At 41.8% G+C, this 24,719-nt stretch overlaps 1 protein-coding gene across 1 annotated transcript in view; it reads left to right on the top strand.

Annotated features, from left to right (window-relative positions):
- The window catches only part of LOC135873832 (ATP-binding cassette sub-family B member 5-like), a 36,508-nt gene extending 15,504 nt beyond the window's left edge, over positions 1-21,004 (top strand). Inside the window, 11 exon segments of the mRNA XM_065398445.1 lie at positions 7,211-7,388; positions 8,918-9,031; positions 9,454-9,493; positions 9,496-9,563; positions 10,337-10,466; positions 10,535-10,542; positions 12,319-12,510; positions 13,926-14,096; positions 16,797-16,958; positions 18,813-18,965; positions 20,897-21,004. Coding sequence (XP_065254517.1) covers positions 7,211-7,388; positions 8,918-9,031; positions 9,454-9,493; positions 9,496-9,563; positions 10,337-10,466; positions 10,535-10,542; positions 12,319-12,510; positions 13,926-14,096; positions 16,797-16,958; positions 18,813-18,965; positions 20,897-21,004 — 1,324 coding nt within the window.
- Positions 21,005-24,719: the final 3,715 nt, after the last annotated feature.

The raw sequence follows: 24,719 nt of genomic DNA, 5'->3' as shown, positions 1-24,719 counted from the left end.
TCTCGCTGTATCTCGAAGACTCAAAACCCTTCTGGCTAGATTTTGCCACTCCCCAGCACTGGGGCACCAGCCCAGCCACACGCACACAACTGGTGGGATATAAATGAAAAGGAAGATTTAAGAGGAATAAAAGGGGGTCAAGGAGAAAGGAAGAGGCTGTGGCTCCTGCCTCCCAGGTGCCTTGCCTGATGCTCCTATTGTAGCCCTTGGCTGAGGAGTTTTCCCACCCCCTCCTGGTGGCTGTTCCTGCCCAATCACAGCCTTTTACCAGACCCTTTCTGACAGGGGTCTGCAGACCCTGGTTGGGCTTGATCTAGGGCCCCTCCCCCCTTGCGGATACTGCTCTGCTCCTTCACAGCAGGTTATTCCCCTGAGCTGGTCTCATTTTTTTCATGGAGCTGCTTTCCAGTCCCCAAATGGGGCTTCCTCTGGCCCCTTTGCAAGGCTGATCCACTACCGCTAACCAGGGCTTCCTTTGCACTTTCCCCCCTTCCCCCCTGCTGCACATCTCCTGCCTCCACTGGGGTTTTCTGTGACCCCCCCTCCTCCTCCTCAATCTTCCTGTCACCTGCTGACCTCAAGAACTTCGTGATTTGAGCCAACCTCTGCCCAAGTGGCTCCTGCTGCTCAGGTAAGAAGATTCCTTCTGGTGACTTTTGCCCTCTCCGCCTGGTGGCACCTGTTGCCTTATTGTGGCAGTTCCCTTCCCTCAATTCTGGCACTGCCCTGCCACTTAGAGCTGCCTGCTGCTTCGTGCTCCTGCTGCTTCCTCCCTTCTCTCCACAACGTTTTTCTGCACCTTCAACCCCACAGCTTGCTCAATGCTGCGCTTTTGTACGTTTCCCTCAGCTGTCCTCTCAGCCTCACCGCCAGCCCATTTCTGCACCCAAAATAGTAGCTTTTTATTTCAGCCAACATACAGTTTTAATTATAATCCCAGAGGCAGGAGGAAAAACATATTACATGGGAAGGAGGAGATAAACCTGAGGTGATTTTCAGGGGGCTATGGACGTGCTTGAATCAACCCTGCACTAATGTATATAAATCAGGAAGCAAAGCTGGTGTTCTAGCAAGAACTAGAGTTAGTGATGCTGGATTGCATCCCTTCCCAGAGGTTGTCTAAATCTCATTTTCATCATTTAATAAAAGGCAGCAAGAGATTAGCAGCTAGTATTAAATAAAACTCCATTCTTACCCACCTCCTAAAGAAAACCCACAAACCTCTCACTGCCTTTTAATTCTTCAGCGGACAGTTGAAAATATTTTAAAGTTGCCATAAATCAAGGAGATGTTTTTAGTCAAAATAAATGAGAGCAGTGCTTTCCTGAGAACTCCGCAGGCATCCCCAATTCAGGAAATATCCGAGATTCCTGAGGAAAGAGAAGAACTACAGTGGGTGATATTCTGCAGTTTTGTAACTCCACATTTTGTTATTATGAGGAAACCAATTATCAACTAAGAGTTCAATCTAAAAGTATTAATTCATTTAGGACACTTTAATGCCGGCTCCTCCAGCCTGTGACACTCTGACTTTTGAAATATATTTAACTATTCACTTGTTTATTGTTCTAATTAGTAACTGGCAAATGGATTAAAAAAACATCTTAACCCTGAATCAAATCATTAACTTTGTTACCAAAAAACCCCCCACAAAACAAAACAACAACATCACAAATATTTTGACATTATTTTTACAAGACAGAATTAATCACCAGTTGCTCTATCATGGCTAATTTAAACTGTGATTTCCTCATGTCAGTGACCTCTCTACACAGATTTTCTTCTCCAGTCTTCAGAGAGAGAAAGACTCTTTAGGGACACAAAGGCTACTGAACCCTCCAGGCTTAGCATCTCCAGAGAAACTTCATCATCTGGTGAGAAAGAGTCCACCTCCCTCAAGCCCCATGGAAATACTCAGCACGCAAATCAGTATTTGGGTTGTGTAGAGAATGGGAGGATTTAAGTTGAAATGTTTTGGCAGGCATGATGAGGAGTTTTTTAATGAGTCAATGTGATGGGAAGGAGTTATTAGTCATATCTATTACACCTGTGCCATAATTAATTAATAGAGAGACAAGGTGGGTGAGGTAATATATTTTATTGGACCAACTTCTGTTGGTGAAAGAGACAAGCTTATGAGCTACACAGGGTTATTTTTCAATACTGCAAACAATAATTAGCTAATTGCTTCTCAGCCAGAAGAAAAGAACTAAGAGGCAGTAAGTGCTGCTTAATGGTCACCTGGCCCTCATAAAAGAGGGAGAAAGTTCACTGTGAAGGGAAGAACCACAGAGAAAAGAGGGACTCCTGTAATGGGGTTGGGTGTGTAGGAAAACCACAAATCTCAGAAAGTCTCCTCTGGTATTGGAGGAAGGCGACTAAAGACAGAGTCCAGAAAAGGGTAGATTTGTTGAGAAACTTTGGATGCTGGTCTGAGTTTGTGTTGCCCTGAAAGGGGTTGGACTTAGATGCTTCTCAGTTGGAGGGCTGAATTGTGTACAGACAGAAGACCTGCAGGTGGCTCTAGAGGCTAAGATTCCTGAAACATCACACCCTGACACAAGCAGGGAGGGATAGCTCAGTGGTTTAAGCATTGGCCTGCTAAACCCAGGGTTGTGAATTCAATCCTTGAGGGAGTCATTTAGGAATCTGGGGCAAAAATATGTCTGGGGATTGGTCCTGCTTTGAGCAGGGGGTTGAACTGGATGACCTCCTGAGGTCCCTTCCTACCCTGATGTTCTAATGGTGTGCCATAAGTTTGCTTCTGACAGTCTTGGATCCAGATTATTACAGCTGTGGAATAGACAATAATCTAATGAGATGCAGGGAATTCAGGAACCCCCCAAAAATCTCTGGGATCTTACAAACAGCATCCTGTGATGCAAATATTGGATGCACTGGTGGGGTCAAAATCTGCCTTATGTCATACCTATCAGCCTTACTGGGAGCATGTTTGGCATAAATAAAAAGAAAAAGGTTGGAACAAAAGTATTAAAGCATTTTCATTCCAGGAATAAAATGTGGATGACTCATTAGAAAAGAATGAGAGAACAAGGAGGATGGGACTAGTAGCAAGAAATTAATGGTAGTAGCATTTTCTATTTCTGCAAGCCCCCTGCCCTGTAACCAGGGCCAGAGGAAAATGTGTGTTTTGAAATGAGCTGGTCAGAGCAATTCAGTCAGAAATTAAAGTAGCTATCGATCTTTTGTTAGAAATACAAGCTCCCTCTATTGAAGGATATGCTGTTTCTCCACACAGTAAACTGAGTTTCCCATCAGAATACTGAGACAGCTGTGACAGAGGGTATTGCTGATGTCGGAGAAAAGCTTTGTTTGGTGGCCTTGCCAAATGCTCTGTGCTAAATATGGTTCTCAGTTTCATACATGCAACCCTATTGACCTCAGTGGGTGCAAGTAGAAATCTGCCCAGTGAAGGATACCGTGGCTCATTTATAATTGAGGTATTGGAGTGTGCCCATACTATGATAAGTGACTCTAACATTGACATTGTGAGGGTTATTGTTTTTCAGTAATATCAAATCACCAATTTACAATTAAGGTGTTTTTTCTAGCTACCAGCTTCACAAATTAAAACTGAGATCAAGGGTCCAGCTGTTTTATTTTTGGCACCATCTGAAATATGGGACTCAGTTAACAATTCTGTAGGTTGTGCATAAGCCTGAAGACCGTCCAACTCACATTCCTAATGTTGTATTGGGTAGCTCTGTTGCAGTAAGAGTAGCTAGATCTACAGGGGCCAGATCTGTAGAGTAAAAATGGGGCCCTTTATACAGTCACTTTTCTGAGCACAACCCTGCTGTAGTGTTTGCAAGAAATGTGTAAGCAAGTTGGCATTACATACACAACAGTGACCTCTAATGGTTCAAGAAGGAACCCTGCACTTGTTTTTTCTGTTTAAAATGTCTAGAGTAATTGTTAGGTGTATTATCAATAACATGAATGTGTTTAGCAGTCTGTCTTTAACTAGCAGTCTGTCAAATAATAGTATTTCACAACTTAAAGTAGAATACAACCCTGGGAACTAATCCCTGCAGACCAGCAAGATCCAGACATAGGTGCAAGCTGTCTGAAAACTTCTATAGGAAGGAGCTGAACTTATGGTCTTAAAGATGCAGGCTCTATTTTCACTATAGATTCACTGATTCCAAGGTCAGAGGGAACCACTGTGATCATTTGTGACATCCTGTATAAAACAGTCTATTGACCTCCCGAAAATTATTTCGGTTGAGCTAGAGTCTATCTTTTTAGGTGAAACTAATATATCACAAGCAGTTTATATTCTTGCAATTCATCTGTTTTGGAGAAAGTTGGCTAGAATCTCCCTTTCCCTTCCCCCATGTTTGTTGGTTGGTTTAAACACTTAATGAAATCAGCTAATCCAAGAAGAGGAGTAAGGACAAACCATTAAATCCTTTTTTCCCTATCTCTTTGGGAATCTCTGGTATTCCAAGGCCATATAGAGTGAGAAGGCTAATGTGACAGGGTAGCCCATCCTCTTAAGACTGATAGGACCTGGGGTCAGTCCACCTCTGTTCTAAGATTTTTGGAGGTCTTATGGATGCAAGGACTTAGGAAACAGGAGCTATTGGTGAAGGGATGCAGTTCCAGGAATAAGTTTTATTTTAGGGATAAACTCAGGCTCTGCTCCTGGCCTGGTCCCAGCGCTCTGCAGCCATTATCAAAAATTACACTACAATTAGCTTTAAAACTTGAAAGCTTCCATGCTGATGATGGGTTCTGCTCAATAATGATCCAATACAGTGTGGACCGACACATGTTCATTTTCATCATCTGAGTCAGATGCCACCAGCAGAAGGTTGATTTTCTTTTTTGATGGTTCAGGTTCTAAAGTTTCCACATCAGAGTGTTGCTCTTTTAAGATTTCTGAAGGCACGGTCCACACCTCATCCCTCAGATTTTGGAAGGCACTTCAGATTCTTAAACATTTGGGTCGAGTGCTGGAGCTATTTTTAGAAATCTCACATTGGTACCTTCTTTGTGTTTTGTCAAATCTGCAGTGAAAGTGTTCTTAAAATCAACAACATGTGTTGGGTCATCATCTGAGACTGCTATAACATGAAATATAGGCAGAATATGGGTAAAACAGAGCAGGGGACATACAATTCCTCCCCAAGGAGTTCAGTCATAAATTTAATTAACACATTTTTTAACATGTCGCCAGCATGGAAGCATGTCCTCTGGATCGGTGGCCGAAGCATGAAGGGACATATGAATGTTTAGAATATCTGGCACGTAAATACCTTGCAATGCTGGCTACAAAAGTGCCATGAAAATGCCTGTTCTCACTTTCAGGTGACATTGTAAACAAGAAGTAGGCAGCATTATCTCCTGCAAATGTAAACAGACTTGTTTATCTGAGCGATTGGCTGAACAAGAAGTAGGACTGAGTGGACTTGGAGGCTCTAAAGTTTTACATTGTTTTGTTTTTGAATGAATTTATTTTTTGTACATAATTCTACTTTTATAAGGTCAACTTTCATGACAAAGAGATTGCACTACAGTACTTGTATAAGGTGAATTGAAAAATACCATTTATTTTGTTTTTTTACCGTGCAAATATTTGTCATCAAGAATATAAAGTGAGCACTGTACACTTTGTATTCTCTGTTGCAATTGAAATGAATACATTTGAAAATGTAGAAAACATCCAAACATATTTAAGTAAATAGTATTCTATTGTTTAACAGCACGATTAATGATGATTAATTTTTTAATCGCTTGACAGCCCTAATAAAAACGAGAGAGAAATAGAGATAATATACATATTACTCTAAACTATCTTCAGCTGAAAAAATTGCTTCCCCCCTCCCCCAGAGACATTAATTAATCAATGATGGCATTAGAGACAAATTCACTCAGCTATTTCAAAACATGTCAATGTTCACAGTAGGCATAGTGATTGGCTTTGTGAAGGGATGGATATTTACACTTGTGATCCTATCCACAAGCCCCCTCGTAGTACTATCAGCAGCATTTTATTCTAAGGTAGGCAAGATTTTAAAGATTAATATGTAACAAAAGGCAATTTCATGGAAACTGTTTTTGCTATATACTTGCCAAAATTACAGTTACCGAAAAGCTCAGATTTCCACTAGTGAAATCCTGTGTCTTATTCTTATGTGTGAATAAATGTACAGTTTGATCTCTAAATTACCAAATTACATTTTAAGTGTTAACTTTCCTTTAGTAGGAGTTTAACAGCTGTTCACAATTGCTAAGAGCATGGTTCATGAAAAGGAAATAAACTAAAAGAAAAATGCCTGATTTAAAAAAAAAAAGTTTCTTTGCACAGATAGACAGGTAGATAGATATATTTAGGCCAATTCAAATTGTTTTATCTTTAAAAATGGAGAAACTTTCTAATATTAATTAATATTAGACAATCTCTTCATTTTAACAAGTAAATTATCCAGATAAACATTGTGTTGTCTTTATTAATAACAAAAAAGCTGCCACTAGGCTCATCAGAAGATGATAGGAAAGAGAACTATTCTCCTAGCAAATCTAGTAGGTTTTATTCATATGTTAGAGTGGTAAATGAAAACTCTGATACAATAAGCAGCTAACACATGTTCAGTGCCATTTGTTTACTCTAAATACATGTCATACTTTGGATGGCTTTGAATCACATACAATATGGGTAACAATGTGAGATTTCAATGATTAACACGACTAGAGAAGTTTAGACAAGAGATACAAACACAGGATAGCTATTGATCACATGTACAGAGCACATCATGTATGACATGTAAATTCTGATAATGCTACAGCCGGTTTAATGTGCTTAAACCCAGTTAAATTTCAGAGTAAAAAAAAAGAAGAGTCTCAAATCCATCCAATCGGGTCCTTATTGAAGGCAGTGCTGGAATCCAGATGCATAAAGACATAACAAAATGGCTTGAGATGATGAAATTGTTAGCAGTAGCACAGAAATAAATAAAGATGGGTCTTAAGACCACATGATTTACTATTGAGTCAACCACTCAGGCCTGATCCTGCATTAGGATATGAACCCATATCCTCTTTGAAGGGTGTAACCTATGGCAGGATAGATCCCTAAAACAAGCTCAGGAAATCAATAGGTCTGACTCTCAATAGTTAATGTCTTTTTTAATTTATGACTTTGTCTGCAGCCACAGTGACTAACCTATGTTTGTCTTTTTAACAGATATACAAGTAAACTAGGAGAAGCAAAAAACCTTGGTATAAAAAAGGCTATTGCTTCTAAGCTGTCTCTTGGTTTTTTGCACCTAATTATAAATGGATGCTATGGGCTTGGGTTTTGGTATGGAACTACCTTAATTCTTGATGAGAATACTGGCTATTCAGTTGGGACTATCCTGGCTGTAAGTGTTGTATTTTAACCTCAGTGTCTTTCTACAAACTAACTTCATTGTGAAGGGATGTTGAGTACATGACATGTTGGCTATAGGCAGGGACAAGAGATATCATATGTTTGGAGAATCCACAACTGCTCAGGCGCTGGGTTCTTTCTATAACTTCCTGCAGAGTTGGTTGTGTTCTGTAAAATATAAGTTAAAATTAAGTTCCTTGCCCTTTTGGTTGTGAAGTTGTGTTTGGATACCAGGGTAATGGGCACTAATACAAGAATTTAGATAGGCAGAAGAGAATCTTCACTACATAACTGGTTTGCTGTTGTCTTTTTAATGTAACAACAAAGCAGATGTAAATTTTTCATTCTTCTCAGTGAAGTGTTCACTCTGAGATCAAATAAAGATGACTTAAATCCACCTGGTTTTTCACTTCACAGTCATAGCTGTTTCAGCTAACATGCTTATCTAATAGAGTGAGGCAAATAGTGATTTCTTTCATGATATTAATTTGAATTTATATAAAAATTTGTCTCCGCCATATTTGCGTCTCTTCTGTGTTTGTTTTCCATGAACATTCATGCAGTTTGTTTTACCAGCACAAATGTGCATAGAAGATGAATGTTAAATTTACTTTCCAAAAGCATTCACACCAGACACAAGGATTATAATAACTGCAGTCAGAGAACAGAAACAATACCATGCGACTATATGACCAATCACAACTAAATAGCAGTAAATGAAGTTAATTGAAAACGTAATCAGATAATTTAAAATAACAAATTAGAGAAAATCATAATCTGCTCATGGATTTTCCACAACCAGAAGAGGAGGTGAAATTTGCCTAATAGATTCTTCCTCACAAATTACTGTTAGGTAGGGTGGCTGTTTGTACTCCTCACATCTTGTGTTTCTATTCATTTGAAGGATATTCTATAGAATAAAGTTAAAAGTTTGACTATGTGGAGTCTTTAATTGTTTGGAAAATTGGAACTCTATTTACTGCTTGCCTTAAAACTCAGAGTTCTAGTGAGGTTTATGGTGTAGTCAGCTAAAGATATGTTGGACTTTCACAGTGTGGTTTGCAGGTTTTCTGAGTTTTCTGTAAAACTTTATCTAGCAGTGGTAAAGGCCATTCACTTTAATGGGTCAATAAATATTTTTGAACGGCCTTTTTGTATTTTTTAACAATATTTGGTGTTAAAATATACTACAATAGAGGCAAGTAGAATAGAAAACAAAAATAATCATTTTCTTTCTTTCTTATGTAGAAATTCCATAGAATTTTGGCAAAAATCCTTCTCAGTTTCTATTGTTCCAGACTATAAGGTATTGTGCTGGCATTCCAAGGTTTAAACTTTATTCTTTTGATACTTAGGAATGTCTTGTGAATGACACAGCAATGCTGGGGCTGATCCTGCGGTCTTTTCTGAGGCATAGCTCCAATGGTCATAAATGGGAGTGTTGCCTAAATCAAGACTATAGGACCAGCCTTTAATTTTGGATTTGTTTTCAGTGTGGGTTTCAACTTCTTCCTCCTCTAGGTTTTCTTCTGCGTAACTTTTAGTAGTTATTGCCTGGGCACAGCAGCACCACACTTTGAAACTTTCTCTATTGCTAGAGGAGCTGCCTTTAAAGTTTTCAAGATAATTGATCAGGTATGGATCCTTCTACCCTGTCCTCATAATCGGGCTATTATCTTGTATGAGAGCACGAATGATGCCAATAGAAAAATAAAGTAGTAATAAGCAAAAAGCCATGGTAATTTCCATTGAAAAATAAAGGAGGAAAAAATTAGTGTTTGCCAAATGGAAAAAGACCAAACTGGCTTAGAAAGAAACATTATGTTCAGGCTCTTAAAAGGAAATTACAAAGAACAGAATGCAGTTACCAAAGCAAAGTAACTATGGCAGCTAGCCTTAGATTGCAAACTACCCAATGCTAAAATGGGTGTGGTGTGGAAGATGTTTTAAATTGTAGAATAAAAATATGAAATATTCAGGCTATAATGATATCTCCCTCCCTCAACTGTGCATTTGTAAATTATTTGCTTAAATTTTAATTTTTGTCCACTCCCCAGAAACCCACTATAGATAGTTTTTCTTCAGATGGACACAATCCGATCACATAAAGGGAACACTTGAATTTAATAATGTACAGTTCAGTTACCCTTCAAGACCAGATGTCCAGGTAGGAGAAACACCTATTCTGTGCTGTGTTGTAGTCACTGTGACTACAACTTGAAATATGGCATGTTACTTTTGTATTATGCTAAAAGAGTTGTGTGCTTTAGAGGACAGGATGGAAGCACGGCAGATTGGAGTCAGGCGGTTGATTTGAGTTCCATGCGTACAGAGGAAACATAAAAGAAGGCATGGAGAAGAGTGATGGAGAAGAATGTAAAAAGGGGTTGTCAGCCAATGGAATGTTTGAGCTGAGTGAGGCAAGAAAGGTGTGGCCTCTAAAAAGGACAAGAGAAGAGAGATTGGAAGAAGCAAAGTTATGCAGGGTCCTGAAGGTGAGCCCAAGGGCTTGACTGTGATGCAGGAGGCATGCTGGAGCCAATGGAAGGACTTCAAGAGGGACTGACTGTGGTCAGAATCATGACAGTAGATGACTTTTTGCTGCAGAACACTGGACAAATTAGAGTATGTGAGGTGTCAGGAAGGGCAGGTTCCAGTGGTTGAGGTATGAGACAAGATCAGAGCCAGAATTTGCAATGAGAATGAGTGGGTTTTGAAAATGTAGCAGGGATAAATCTGGCAGAATTTAGTGACAGTAGGGTGACCAGATGTCCCAATTTTATAGGGACAGTCACGATTTTGGGGGCTTTTTCTTATATAGGCACCTATTACCCCCCCACCCCCTGTCCCGATTTTTCACACTTGCCCTCTGGTCACCCTAAGTGACAGAATCTCATTAATTTGAGATTGTTCTACATTTTATTTTTTAACTACCACAAGGTTTTGAAAGGTCTCACTCTGAAAATTGACTATGGACAAACGGTGGCATTGGTTGGCAGCGGTGGATGTGGGAAGAGCACAATGGTCCAGCTGCTTCACAGGTTTTATGATCCACAGGAAGAAGTGGTGAGTACAGCCATTCTAGAGCATAGTACTGTTTACATAGGTATTAAAATAGTAATATACAAAGAATTATAGCTATACAAGTCCTCGAGGAGAAAGGAGACAAGTGGAGCACAAAGTTGGGGATATTGTACCCAACTATAATACACAAGATTTTGGGCCAATCAGCCCCTGTTCCTCCCATCTGATGCTGGGAGATTTAACAAAAGTCTAACTCTTACAAAGTGAGCCTTACAGCCCTCAGAGAGTGGATCACTTGGAAGTTATATAAATCACTGGCAAGCTTTTTAAATACTGTAGGGTGTTTTCTGTTCTGAGCAGCCTCACCTTTTACATTAGGAATTTGTTGCAGATGCTGGGCTTGGATTTAGAACACCCAAACACACACTTGGCTGGTGTCCTGCATATTGGGTAGCCTACTTGCTTAACAGTGTTGTTTATAGGGTTTCCTGTGGAGGGTAGATATTGTCTTGAATTGAAATAAATACAATTTTTAATTATTAAATATTATTTAGGAGGGACCATCTAAATGCAGATCTGTCCTTTGCTGGCAGATCTTTGCCAATGAGTCTGGCCCCAGAGCTCAGTTCAAATCACCTGCTACCTGCTATTCAGATCTACTGTAGATCTACTAGTAGATCAGATCCATGCTCCTCCGAGGGACCTGGAGGCTCCTGGTATTTAATATAGTATGTGATGAGAGGAGAGAGAGGCTATTGTTTTTTAAGCTTAACTACTTTAGAGGTGTTCATGTGCCACAGTGATAGGGGCCATATATGTATCTAAATCGATTGAGGTAACATGACCATGTAGGAAGGTGAGGCCACTGATTATCCATACTTAAGTTACTCCATCCTTGCGGCTCACTCCAGAACCTGAACTTCTTGTCCTGGCGCTGTGACTTGGCAAGCGAGTTTTGGAGAAGTGGGCCAGGGTCCTGATAGGACAGTCTCTGGGCTTGGCCTTCTCGCAACTCTGTCCTCCAGGCCACTACATAATGGTGATCCCCTTCATGTGTGAAATGGGAAAAAATAGCACTGTAACAAAATACAGCCAAGCACACCCCACCCCGGCTCCAGTGTCACACGGTCCTGTGAGAGTGTATGTAGAAGACCGGTGTTCATCTCAAAGATTGCCTGACGCTTAAATCTGTCCCCTCCTATTTGCTATCCAGACAAAGAATTTTCATGGCCATTTCTGAGCACAGCTAAAGTGTAAAGTGCCAAACCTTGTGTTACCTCCTCCACCATATGGATTACCTGCATAGGACTGATCTCCCATTTAAGATACATGATGATTGTTCTTTTTCCCTTCTATCCTCCTTGCACCATGCTTCATGCAGGCTTTAGGGTGTGTGTCATTAAACCATAATACCATATGGTTGATAAGCAGAGATGGCCTCCGCTAGTTTCAAATTTTCCTTTCCTGCAAAAATGAAAAATATCTCCAGCCAACACTATGTTAGGGATGGTAGGATTCAGATTGAGGGCCCCTTCCTTTTTCCTTTACTTTGGCCTTACTGCAGGTGTGGTGCCCAGCAGAGGCAAATCTCCACTTGGTGTATGGCAACATCTGGCCAAGGACTACTTCTTCACTGAAACAAAAATAAATCCTCACTTTTCTCATGAATCCTAAATCTGCCCTAACAAACTGAATGGGAAGATTTTGTCTGAAACATTTCTAGGTTTAGAAAGATTCAAGAACATGACGGTCTTTTTGATCTGTTTGTACAGCACCTAGCACAATGGGGTCATGGTCCATGATTAGGGCTTCTAGGTGCTACGATAATAGAAAATAATAAGAAAAATAATAATATACAACCTCAGGCTCTCATAGTCTTTTTTTTCTTTAGATCATAGTGGACGGACATAAAGTCCCGTAATCTGAGACATTACCGAGAATTCATTGGTGTGGTCAGTCAGGAACCTGTTCTGTTTGGGACAACAATTAGAAACAATATAAGATATGGTCGAGAGGATGTAACTGATGAAGAAATTGAGAATGCAGCAAAAGAAGCAAATGCTTATGATTTTATCATGGAGTTTCCTGATGTAAGTATGGTACTTAAAATAACCTGCATTCTTAGAAATGAACTGAAATAAAGTGAGATATTGAGATATGCCCATAAAAGAAACCATTTTTTGTGTGTGTGACAGAAGGAATTTACATCAATTGCAATGTTTCTCTAAATTCTCTGAAACAGACATGTAAGGAAATGGAAATAAATCCGGGCTGGGTCGGGGGAGGGATAACAAAGCTGGAAGCATGAATGACTCTGATATAAATGCATCTTAAAAGTAAGAACTATGGTTGTCTTTCCTTCAATCTCAGCCCCAAGTTGAGGGACAGCTGCCCCTCTGCAAAATCACAGAATATGGGTAACCAAAACTCAGCAACAGCTGATAAATGTAAGCAGGGAAACATTGATTTTTACAGCCACCTTGTGGCCAAGAGTGGAAATTGCAGTGTCATTCAAAATTTGTATTTTTAGGCATATAAGGTGGTGATCAGGGTAGTGCTTATGGCACAAAGGCCCCAGTTCAATAAGGCACTTGAGCATGTGCATGACTTCAGGCACATGAGTATCCTCACTGTCAACAGAACTACTTATGTGCTTCATAGGATGACCAGATGTCCCGATTTTATAGGGAAAGTCCTGATTTTGGGGCTTTTTCTTATATAGGCACCTATTACCCCCCACCCCCATCCCGATTTTTTACACTTGCTGTCTGGTCACCCTAGTGCTTCAAGTTATACAGGTGCTTCAGTACCTGGCTGAATCAGGGCAGCAGATCTGACATGTATTTTTTTGAGGGATGCTGCGGCTGAGTGGATAAGATTTGGGTCTTTCACATCAGAAACCTTGTTCCAGTACCAGATCAAGCAGAAACTCCCTCTATCACCCTGGGATGCCCCTCTGGTCCTTAGTACCCATCTGAAAAAATTCCATGACCACCTGCTTGTGGGAACGTTTTTGCTATTGAAAGTGACTTTGTGTAGATTTCATTCCAAATGGGATTTGTGTCCTGCACTCTGGGGATCAGACAATATATAACCTTAGGTTTCAGAGTAGCAGCCGTGTTAGTCTGTATCCGCAAAAAGAACAGGAGTACTTGTGGCACCTTAGAGACTAACAAATTTATTAGAGCATAAGCTTTCGTGGGCTACAGCATCCAAAGAAGTGGGCTGTAGCCCACGAAAGCTTATGCGCTAATAAATTTGTTAGTCTCTAAGGTGCCACAAGTACTCCTGTTCTTTTTATATAACCTTAGCTTTCATTTCACTAGGGTGCTCCCAAAATACAGAATTATCTTGCTCTCACTGTGGGCCTGATCCAAAGTCCATTGAAATCAAGATTGGGGGGTGGCGTATCTCTCCATAGACTTCAGTGGACAGTGAATCAAGCTCTATTTAGTGGTTAATTGTTTAGACTGCAAAACTGATGGTGTCGCTGCTATTTTCTCAGAAATTCAATACCCTTGTAGGAGAAAGAGGATCCCAGATGAGTGGTGGCCAGAAGCAGAGAATAGCCATAGCTCGAGCTTTGGTGCGCAACCCTAAAATTCTCTTGTTAGATGAGGCCACATCCGCCCTGGATACAGAAAGTGAGTCAGTAGTGCAAGCTGCACTGGAAAAGGTAAATGCTGGGTTATTGACACAACCTCTAGTTCCATCTTCTTGAATCAAATATATTTTCTTTCAAAGCAAGGAATAGATGAACAAGATTATTATTGTACTGCAATGACAGGGATGATTTACTCAATTACTGCCAAATGCTGCCCATTGCTCAGCAGTAACAATGCTGTAACCCCACTGGGAACAACAGTAACCACGTGGTAACTCTCACGGTGGCCCAATCCTGCAGTGAGGCTCTGTATGGGTGAGCCCTTAGTGCAAGACTGGGATCTAAATCACTAAGATATAATGAATGTATTGTTATGTGGTTATGGGGCCCAAAAGTTGCCCTGATGCACATGCAAACCCATTGGCTACCATCAGATTGTAAATAGGGTGCAAATCAGTGAGGGCAACATTTGCCCTTTGGCAAATAATTTGTCACCGTTAGAGCTTTTAGAATCAACATCTTGTCCTTTTCTTGAAAATCAATTTTAAATACACAAACATCTGAATTGGTACAATCGCTATTTCTGTACTTTCAGATCATCAGACCAATGCTAACAAAAATGCAAATGGGGTATTAAGAAGTGCTACAGTAATGTTAATCTTTTGAGTGTGTAAATATTGATACCTTCTAGTTCATGCTTTTCATAGAGTTGTGCACTGCCGAAGAAGTGTGCATTGATTATTATTCCACTGCATGTCACTCGTGGCTACTCCCTCCAGAAAACAGATCCTCAGCACTGATGAACGATTTGTCTACATGGCACTGGCAAAGTGCACCAAAGGGGTGTGATTTGTGAAGCGTGGTACAGTGCTGTGCTCTAACTGCCCTTTAAAAGGTACCTAGCTCATGTTAATATCGTCCTGTTTCAAATGGGACTACATGAATGTGAACCAGGTACCTTTTAAGGTATGTCTACACGGCAATTAACCACCTGTGAGTGGGCCCGTGTCCGCAGACTTTTGCTCGTGGGGCTCACGATATAAAACTGAGGGTAGACTTCTGGGCTTGAGCTGGATCCTGAACTCGGGGACCCTCCCCCCTCATGGGGTCCCAGAGCCTGGGTTTCAACCTGAATGTCTACACTGCAATTTTATAGACCCACAGACTGAGCCCCATGAGTCTGAGTCAGCTGACCTGGGCCAGCCTCAGGTGAGATATTGCAGAGTAGATGTGTCCTGGGTGTCTTTATGCCACTCTGGAAGCAAAGAAGACACTTACAGAACCTTCAAGAAGACAGTTGAGAGCTCCTACAGTTCAGGAAAACTCCTGGGAGGTGTGAGGCTAGCGTAGCCAACTTCATGCTACCTGGGCCCCTATATAGAGGCATGTTGGTGTTGGATCATATTAAAGAAGGTCTGTACTAAAATCACAAGTAAGTTTTTGAATCCCCATGGTTTAAATTCCAGGGCATTGCTAATTAAGAGGTCTCTTGCTTTCTGTTTCTCCCCCTCTCTGTGTGAAACTCGCAAGCTGCTAATTGTGTTAGTACATCCTAAGACAGAGAGTCTGTTCTCAAAGCGATACTTTGTAACAACAGAAACAGCACACAGAGACTCCCACCCTTTGTAGTTTTTATCTTGCTTTGTTATTAATGTTATATGGCGGGAAGCTCAAGTAACTTTGTAACACCCCGAGAGTTGTTAAAGTCGGGAGAGACAGCAAAATAACAATTGTGACTAAAATAGAGATAGAGAATGGATGTGGACGGATGCTTGGTGTAGATAATAAATGAATGAGCAGGGAAGTGCCAGCCTAAGTGTTCAATATCCATCGGCCGAAGAATGCGCAGAGTGGAGACAACTGGATGGCCCCCAGAGGGCAAACCGGAATCTACCCAACCATCCCAAGGATGAGAGAACTGAAGAACAAAATAAACACCTGATAGTCATCATGGAGCCATCATGACAATAGCATGATGAAGCAATTCCCATAGACTAACATAGGAATGAATTCCTATAAAAACGGATTCTAAGGGCTGAGGACTATGAGACTTGTTCTGCGACCACCCTCCAGGAGCATCGGATGCGCATCTGACAAAGACTCGGCTCCATCCTTGTGTCCAGGCTACCTGGCCAGTACTCTGTCATGAGCAACCTCTAGGCTGGTAACTATAACAACTCTGCAGAACTTGTATGAATGATTGTATAAATGGATATATAGATAAGTAAGGAATAGTAGTAATATAGAATTGTATATTCGGATCTTTTTATTGTATATAAAATAAATGTGGCATTTTGCCTTATCCCCCTTACAAGATCCTGTTGGTCATCTTCTTCTTCTTCTTATTATTATTATTATATAACATTGGGGCAGGGCTAGAGCCCATGTTGCTCCATCTGCTCCTCTGCAAGGAATCAGTCCCTATGAGACTGTTCCACATGGCATAACCTAAAGCAGCTCAGAGTTTAGCTTTTTAAATTTTGAATAGAATAATTAAAGAGAGAGAGAGTCAAGAAAATCAGGGGAAGCAAAACAAGCTTTCTGAGTTTGTTTAGTGTGGATGCTGACAAGCAGGTGTCCTGTAGCTCAGCAGAGACAGAACCAGGATACAAATGGTTTTAGTTGTCAGTTGTGGAAAAACTCATGGATTGTCAGGGTGTTTAGCAAATGAAATCAATGGGAGTAACTACTCAATATGACCAATTAGAGTAAATTACATTACATCTCCAAGCCACAGGGGACACAAATTACAATGTGGTTGTTTGTTTACAGGCCAGCAAAGGTCGAACCACTCTTGTAATAGCTCATCGGCTTTCCCCCATTCGGACTGCAAATGTAATAGTGGCCATAGCTGATGGTGCTGTGGCTGAAGTAGGAACACATTCAGAGCTGATGGAGAAAAGGGGGTTATATTATTCACTTGCAGCAGCACAGGTACCTTACAAAGATACTAAAGTTTTGCTGTGAAAGTCCTTGTTTGTGACATATCAACTTCATTTATTTAAAAGATAGAGCAATAAGCAGGTCACGCATACACTAGTACATGTGTTAAGTTCTTTACTCTGCCAAGAAGTGAGAGGCACAATGGTAACTAAAAGCCAAATCACCGCCTCCTGCGAAAAACCAAGATTGTTCTGTTTGTACATGTCACTGGGGTTTGCTCCTCCCCCCATGCCTCCCCAAACCCACAGATACCCCAGGATGTGCTGAAATCCGGCCCCCTTCCCCACCCTCCAGCTTCCTTGTAGCACAGCTCCTTTGGCAACTGCTGTGTGTGGAATCCCAACTAAAGGGATGGATGGAAGCTTTCACAGCACAAAGGGGGTTCCAAAGAAAAGGTAACAGTCTAGTCTGTAATTCTATTGCCTAATTTTGATGTTGGATCCACACTACACACAGAATCTGTCAGAATCCAGATGCCCCCTAACTTTGCTAGACAACCAGGTGCTTGTACAATTACAGTTGTAGTGCAGGTGTGTATATACACCATTTTCAGCATTTTCCCCCACTGTTGCTCTAGCACCCAGTGGAACTTCAATGGTAGAAATGGTGCTAGCGTACTGTAGGCAGAGCACAGGCATTTTTACTACCATGTTCTCTAACCAGGGTTAGAATAGAGGCTGATCTACCTGGTTCTGTCACCGTTGCTAGCCCAACTGTGAGAGACGTGCTAGTAGTTTTGTTTAATAGAGACAAGGCCTGGACTGGCACTAAGGCTGTGACAGTGGAAGAATTTTAAAGCAGTGTTTTTCATACCATTTATGTTCCCATGGTTTTAAAACCACTCCTGTTAACAACACAGTTTAAGAATGGCCAATAGATAAAACTAGGCTGTTTTTAAGCCATATTTTAGAAAACTCTTGAATATACTTTGAAAATTGTTTGTTTTTAAAAAACAGTTTCAAGACGAGTATGGCCTGCTCTGACCCTGGAAACCCTAAACCATATTAGTAGGAAACTTACTTATATGTTATACTTTAGAACTGTTATACTGTCATGGATTCTTTCATCTGTGCAATTTAGAATCAACTCACTTTGAAACTGTGGGAAGATAAACTAGAAGGAAATTCAGAAGAAATTTTTTCAAAATACTAGGAATGAAATCCTCCCCCTATCAAAGCCGATAAGAGTTTTGCCACTGACTTCAATGGGGCCAGGATTTCGGCCTAAAATGGGAGAACACACATGTATTCTCAGGAGTTTTGCAAACCATTTAAAAAATAGAATTAAAACAATATGTCAAAGTATTTTTGAATGTATTGTTTGCTTACAACCTTTAAAGCCCACTTCTGAAAGTCAATGGAAGCTCACAGGAATAACTGCACAGGATTAGGCTCTTTGGAAGAAAGTGAGCATGGCTTCCTTAATGCTTGGCACAAAATGTTAGCTTTTTGTGTAAATATGTAGAGAACACAGAAGATGCCTGTAGCTGGATTTCAGGACGTGAGGAGTGAGAATCCAAGAACTAGGAGAAATGCTCTTATGTTTCTGCCAAATAAGGGTATGAGTAGCAAATTTAGTCAGAGGACTAAATCCAAAATAGCAGTCAGGGTCTCAGAGAACCTACATGACCCTGCAAATGGAAGTGGAGTCTACCTAGGGTGACCAGATAGCACGTGTAAAAAATCGGGACAGGGGGTGGAGGGTAATAGGTGCCTATATAAGAAAAAGCCCCCAAAATCAGGACTGTCCCTATAAAATCAGGACATCTGGTAACCCTAAGTCTACCTAATGCAACTACACTGACCTTTTGGATATATTTGTGACTGAATTTATGTTGTGTTAAAGTCTATTAAAACAGAAGACCATGAAGAATCAACAGAAACTATTACCTTAAAAGATCATGAAGAAGCGTTCCCCATCAATGGGTTGATTTCGAAAAGAGCAAGCATAAAACATGTTCCACAAAAAGAGGCTGAAGAAGAAGCTGCACCTGAAGAGGTAATGGTTTACTGGAGCTTAGTCGAGATTTTTTTGGTTTGGTTCGTGGGTCTTTGTTTTCATCCTGCAAAGCTTCAGCAGCTCAGTGGTAAACCTGCACAATTCTTCCAGAGAGATCAGAACATTTCTGAAAGGGGGTGTATATCAAAGATTATTTCAGTGGGAGTCAAAAGGACTGTGTCCTTTTCCTAAAATTGTATCACTGATTCAATGTGCAACTTTCAGCAAATCACTTCACTTCTGAGTGTGTCGTTTCCTCATCTATAAAATATGGGTAATACATAACCTCCTTTGTAGAGCTTCCTTGAGTGAAAGGTGCTACTGAATGTAAGTAGAAAGCATAATTATCCATGTAAAGTTTGCTGTTAAGAGTATTCCAGGGTGTTTTTAGAATGGATTTTGTCCAGTCCTGTCACTTCTAGTCATTCCATTTACCTGCCTTGTTCTCTACTAGTCCAGGGTTCTTAAACTCAACTTTTCCTGTAGGCACCATAATGCAGCTCAGCTCTCTGAAAAATGTAAAATTGAATTGTATTTGACAAAAATAAAAGATCTGATTTTAATCTGTTTTTCTTTTCCAGGAACACCTTCCCAAAGTTTCTTTCCTCAAGTTTTTTAAATTAAACAAGTCCGAGTGGCCTTTCATTGCACTGGGGACACTAGCTGCTGTTATTAGTGGAGCATCATATTTGCTAAAATTATAACAGTAAGTGGAGTACTGACTTTTCCGTAATGTAACTGTGAAGGAGGCTAGTTAAGTTGACCTGATTGGTAGCATTGGCCCTATGTACACTTCAGTGAAACCAGGGTAGTTAGAATCATTTTTATACATAGTTCTTCACAAAAATATGCTAGCATAGTTTCACCACTGTTTCTTGGGTCACTGGGCGCCCAACATAAGCAGATTATAAACATGGTTTGTAAAACAATTCAGAACATAGGAATATCATGTTTGCATCTTTCTATTTAAAAATGGTTCTGGCTAACATAGTTTCTCTGTGGTCTAATCCTTAGTATTTATATTACACTTTTTTGCCATTCACAAAGCACTTTATGAACATTAATGAATGAGTCCTCACAACGTATCTGTGAAGGAACGAAGGAAGGATTATCCCTATTTTACACAAACTGAGGCAGAGAGATGTGAGTTGTCCAAAGCCACAGAGGATATGATTGTTGGAGCATGTTGTAGAACGGAGAAGTTCCCATTCCTGTAGTTTAATCATAGAATCATAGAATATTAGGGTTGGAAGAGACCTCAGGGGGTCATCTAGTCCAATCCCCTGCTCAAAGCAGGACCAACCCCAACTAAATCGTCTCAGCCAGGGCTAATCGCTGGCTCACACCTTCTTTTCCTCTCTCTAATGCGGATGGGGGGGGGGGTGTCTTTCTGCACTGAATAGAGTGAAGTAGGGCCTCTTGTAGTGCTCCTGTTCCTGAAAGATTATGCCTATTGGAATATCATCATGAAAAAAGGTTTCCTGATGGCATCAGAGGGCCAACTTCTATTAGGAAGTCACTGACCAACCAGTTGCTAACAAGATTGCTTTTTTCATTCCTTCTCAGTTTGACTTCAGTGCTGTGTCAGCGTTCCAAAGCCAGGGAATGGGCACAATAATTACTGCGGTCTCTGACACCTGTGCCTAGAGGTCTGAACAAAGGTAATTCTCTGTAGCCAGGCAGCAGAGGTACAGCACCATGACTATCAGGAGGGAGCCAGTGTGAGGCAGAAAAGTCAGTGTGAGGCTTCTGAAAATTTAACCCTTAGTCCTCGTTAACTTTAACCTTGAAATATTCATTCATATAAATACTCTCCTCTCTTCTTCCCCAAGTATGTAAGAAACTCCATTCTAGTCTCTATAGTGTTATACAGCATCTATTAATAGGCTGGCTAACAAAATATTTGGATGTTTTTCCTTCTATTTTTGCAGATCTTCTCAATAAAAGATGATCCGGAGAGGATCTGCCATGAAGCTAACATTTTCTCCATCACATTTGCTGTTATAGGTGGTGTTTGCTTTATCACTTGGTTTTTGTAGGTAAATTCTCATAATCAATAAACCAGTTGGTCGGAACAGCAGTTTGCATTCTAGTAACTACTTTAATCAGCTATGTGTAAGCGGGGGAATGGTCCCGCTATTGTGGGGAACTTTCCTGGCTTCTGCACTACCCTGGTGAAATGGGCTAGCAGAAGGATCTGAGTCCTTGCTCCCACTTCCTTTACCCAGAGGCCTCCCTGCCATCGAGGACTCCCCTTCCACTCTCCTGTCTGGCAGAGTCCTCGTTACCGCAACAAGGCTGGGCCCAAGATTCCTGGGGGGCTCGACCCCCAACGTTGCTGTGGTCACCTAGGTCAGGGGCTAGGGTGTCCCCACTCTGGGATGCTCTCTCTGCACTGGATGCTTTCCTGACCCACTGAATATTACATAAGATTTAAAGCAATACAGTTTATTTAATTAACAATTAGTTTTAAAAGGAATAAGGAAAAATGGGAAAAGGTTAAAGGAAACACATCACCCCGCTCTGTGGCAGGGAACATCACAAACAGTGTCTCTGGAATGTCAGGGCAGTTCACAGTCTGTTTCTTGTAGGTCCCAGGCCTCCTTCTCAGGCCCTGGCTGTGCTGCAGCGATGCTGTGGGTTGGACACTTGCTCTGGCGGTGGACACAAACTCTCAGTGGCAGGACCCGTCTTCCCAGCATTGCCCCCGCCCTGTCAGGGTTACGCTCCCCCTCCAAGTCTGGCCTGCAGAGCTTCTTGGCTGACGTGTCTCTCTGTGCTGGGCCCACTGCCCAGGGTCCCCCTTGCTCTCCTCGGCTGCTCACTGCACCCGGCTCTGGACTGCTCCACTCTGCCTCAGCACGGCTGCTGCTGCTGCTCTGCCTCCAGCTCCCTGGGCTGTTTCTCTGGCTCCTCTGGCTCTGGTTGCTGCAGCTCTGCTCCTAGGGCAGGTCTGCTCTCTCTGGGCTGTGCTCTGGCTTTGGGGCTGCAGCTCTGCTTCCAGCAGCTTAACTTGGGCTCCTGCTCTCTCCTTAGCTTGGCCCCACTCTGTCTAACCCAGGCAATTCCAGCTCACACGGAGGAGGGGACCCTCCTGACTCCTTGATTAGCCTGTCTGTCCTGTCAATCAGGCTGACTTAGACCATTGGCCTCTCCCCATTGCCCCTGGGGACTGTCAGTCTCAGGCTCCTGATTTCCCATTGACCCTTCCCCTTTTGGTACTGAGAGCTAGCCAACCAAAACACCCCCACTGAATGTTAGTAAGGGGGCAACAGTCCCCTTACATTCCCCCTTGTTAAAATTCTGCCACGACCACAATATTCACACCAGTACATCCGGGCCCCCATATTAACAGCATATACCCACATCGTATCATATCATATCAAAAACCCATTAACAATTATGAAAAGAACATTTAACATATTAAACATTCCACATCTACTTCTTCATACCATACATGACAATATTCATTAAAATACTACATAGAACCAATAACATAATCATCTCTAAATTTAACAGGCAGTACACCCTTGTTAGCCCTGTGGGACCTTCTTAAGACTGGTGGTTCATTACCCATATTGTCTATTTCCCTGTCATCGGGTAATACTGGTCAGTATTAGAGGGGGAGAGATAGTTCAGTGGTTTGAGCATTGGCCTGCTAAACCTACAGTTGTGAGTTCAATCCTTGAGGGGGCCACTTAGGGATCTGGGGCAAAAATCTGTCTGGGGATGGGTCCCCCTTTGAGCAGGGGGTTAGACTAGATGACCTCCTGAGGTCACTTCCAACCCTGATATTCTATGAGTTTGAGGGATCTGGCCATTCTTGTTTGGGTTTACCCCCATTGGTTTCAGTCTCTATGGGAAATGCTGCTCTATGCCTCCTATGAGCCCTGTTCAGACTAAAAGTCCAATGCTTTAGCTGGTCCCTATTCTTACCTGCTATGCATGTCCATCCGTCCTCCCCAGACAGACCAGAACTGTGGTTGGCTTCTTCATCTGCAGCTCTGGAAACTCCATCTGACGGCGTGGTTCTTTCATGGTTTCAAGCCCATGAATTAGCCTGTTCAGAACAAGTCCAACACGTCCTCCTGCACAGTAGAAGGGACTCCACTTCTTACACTTACCTGCAAAAGTGGAAATGCTTCTCCATCTGGTGCTTCCACAGATGCCTAATACCCCAGACTGCAACCCTCACTGACTATCTTTTCAAACTAAAACAGGACGGGCTTTCGCTCACGTCTATCAGAGTACACCTCGCGGCCCTTATCATCTTCCATGACACTCTGGACAGCTATTCACTTTTGCCCACCCCACCATCAAACGCTTCTTCATGGGCCTGCAAAATCTCTACCCTGAGAATTATTCACCAGTAGCCTCCTGGAGTCTCTACCTAGTTCTCCGCACTCTTATGAAACCCCCTTTCAAGCCCCTGGCCACCTCATCCCTGCTCCACATGTCCATGAAAGTGGCTTTCTTGGTTGCCATAATGTCAACAAGAAGGGTTGGTGAAATAAGCGCCCTGATGGTCTACCCTCCTACACCATTTTCTCTAAACACAAGCTTACTATACGAACCCGCTCCAAATTCCTCCCCAAGGTGGTGTCTACCTTCCACCTTAACCAGTCAATACACTTATCTGTATTCCATCCCAAGCCTCACACGACTCCACAGGAGGCTGCATTACATACCCTCGACATCTGACGGGCTCTTGCATTCTATCTAGACAGAACTAAACCATGTCATGAATCCCCTAGGCTATTTGTTTCTACTACCAAGAGATCAAAGGGTGACGCTATCTCTAAGCAAAGACTCTCCAAGTGGATCTCAGTCTGCATCAGACCCTGCTATCAGACCCAGAATGTTCAACCACCAGCGGGTGTTAGGACTCATTTTACTAGAGCAATGTCAACATCCATTGCCTTCCTCCACAATGTACCTGTTACAGACATATGCAAGGCGGCCACGTGGACATCTGACCACACATTTGCCAAACATTATGCTATCACTGGATACCACAGAAGACACCATATGGTACTGTCTACCGTTGTCCCTCACACAACTCCAAAATCCCACTAGCCATAGTGGGTACTGCTTCACATTCACCTAGAGTGGAGCACCCACAGGGACAGCACTCGAAGAAGAAGAGAAAGTTACTCACCTTGCAGTAACTGAGGTTCTTCGAGATGTGAGTCCCTGTGGGTGCTCCACTCCCCACCCTCCACCCCTCTACTTTGGAATACTAATATGATTTCTCTATGGTAGAGAAGGAACTGAGGAGAGTGTGGGACTCATGTGCTCAGGAAGATTCCAATGAAACGGGAGATACCAACTGAGCGCATGTGTCCCGACCAGGCACTGCTACCGAAGATCTCCGATCAACGGCACTGGGACGCACCATCACCTAGAGTGGAGCACCCAAAGGGACACACAACTTGAAGAACCTAGTTGCTGCAAGGTGAGTAACTTTCTCTTTCTAACTTGAATTTGTCTGCACTTTTTAGTGGTGTAATGCCATCAGCACTAGATGGGGAGGTTGTACCATATCAGCATGGTTAAAGCACCAAAACTTTCTAGTGTAGAAAAGGCCTAAAAAAGTCTATTTTCTCCTCTATCTGTGCTTAAATCTGCATATACCAATGGGAGAATTTAAAACACAAACTTTACAATCAGAATGACATTATTTTAACTATTTTTATTTGACTTGTCTATGTCTTGCTCAATTTTTATGCAAGCAAAGTCATGTGGGTGTGTTAC

This window comes from Emys orbicularis, chromosome 2 (genome assembly GCF_028017835.1).
Source record: "Emys orbicularis isolate rEmyOrb1 chromosome 2, rEmyOrb1.hap1, whole genome shotgun sequence".
NCBI lineage: Eukaryota > Metazoa > Chordata > Testudines > Emydidae > Emys > Emys orbicularis.
The sequence above is the reverse complement of the archived record's forward strand: the minus strand, read 5'-3'. Positions and strand labels throughout refer to the sequence as shown.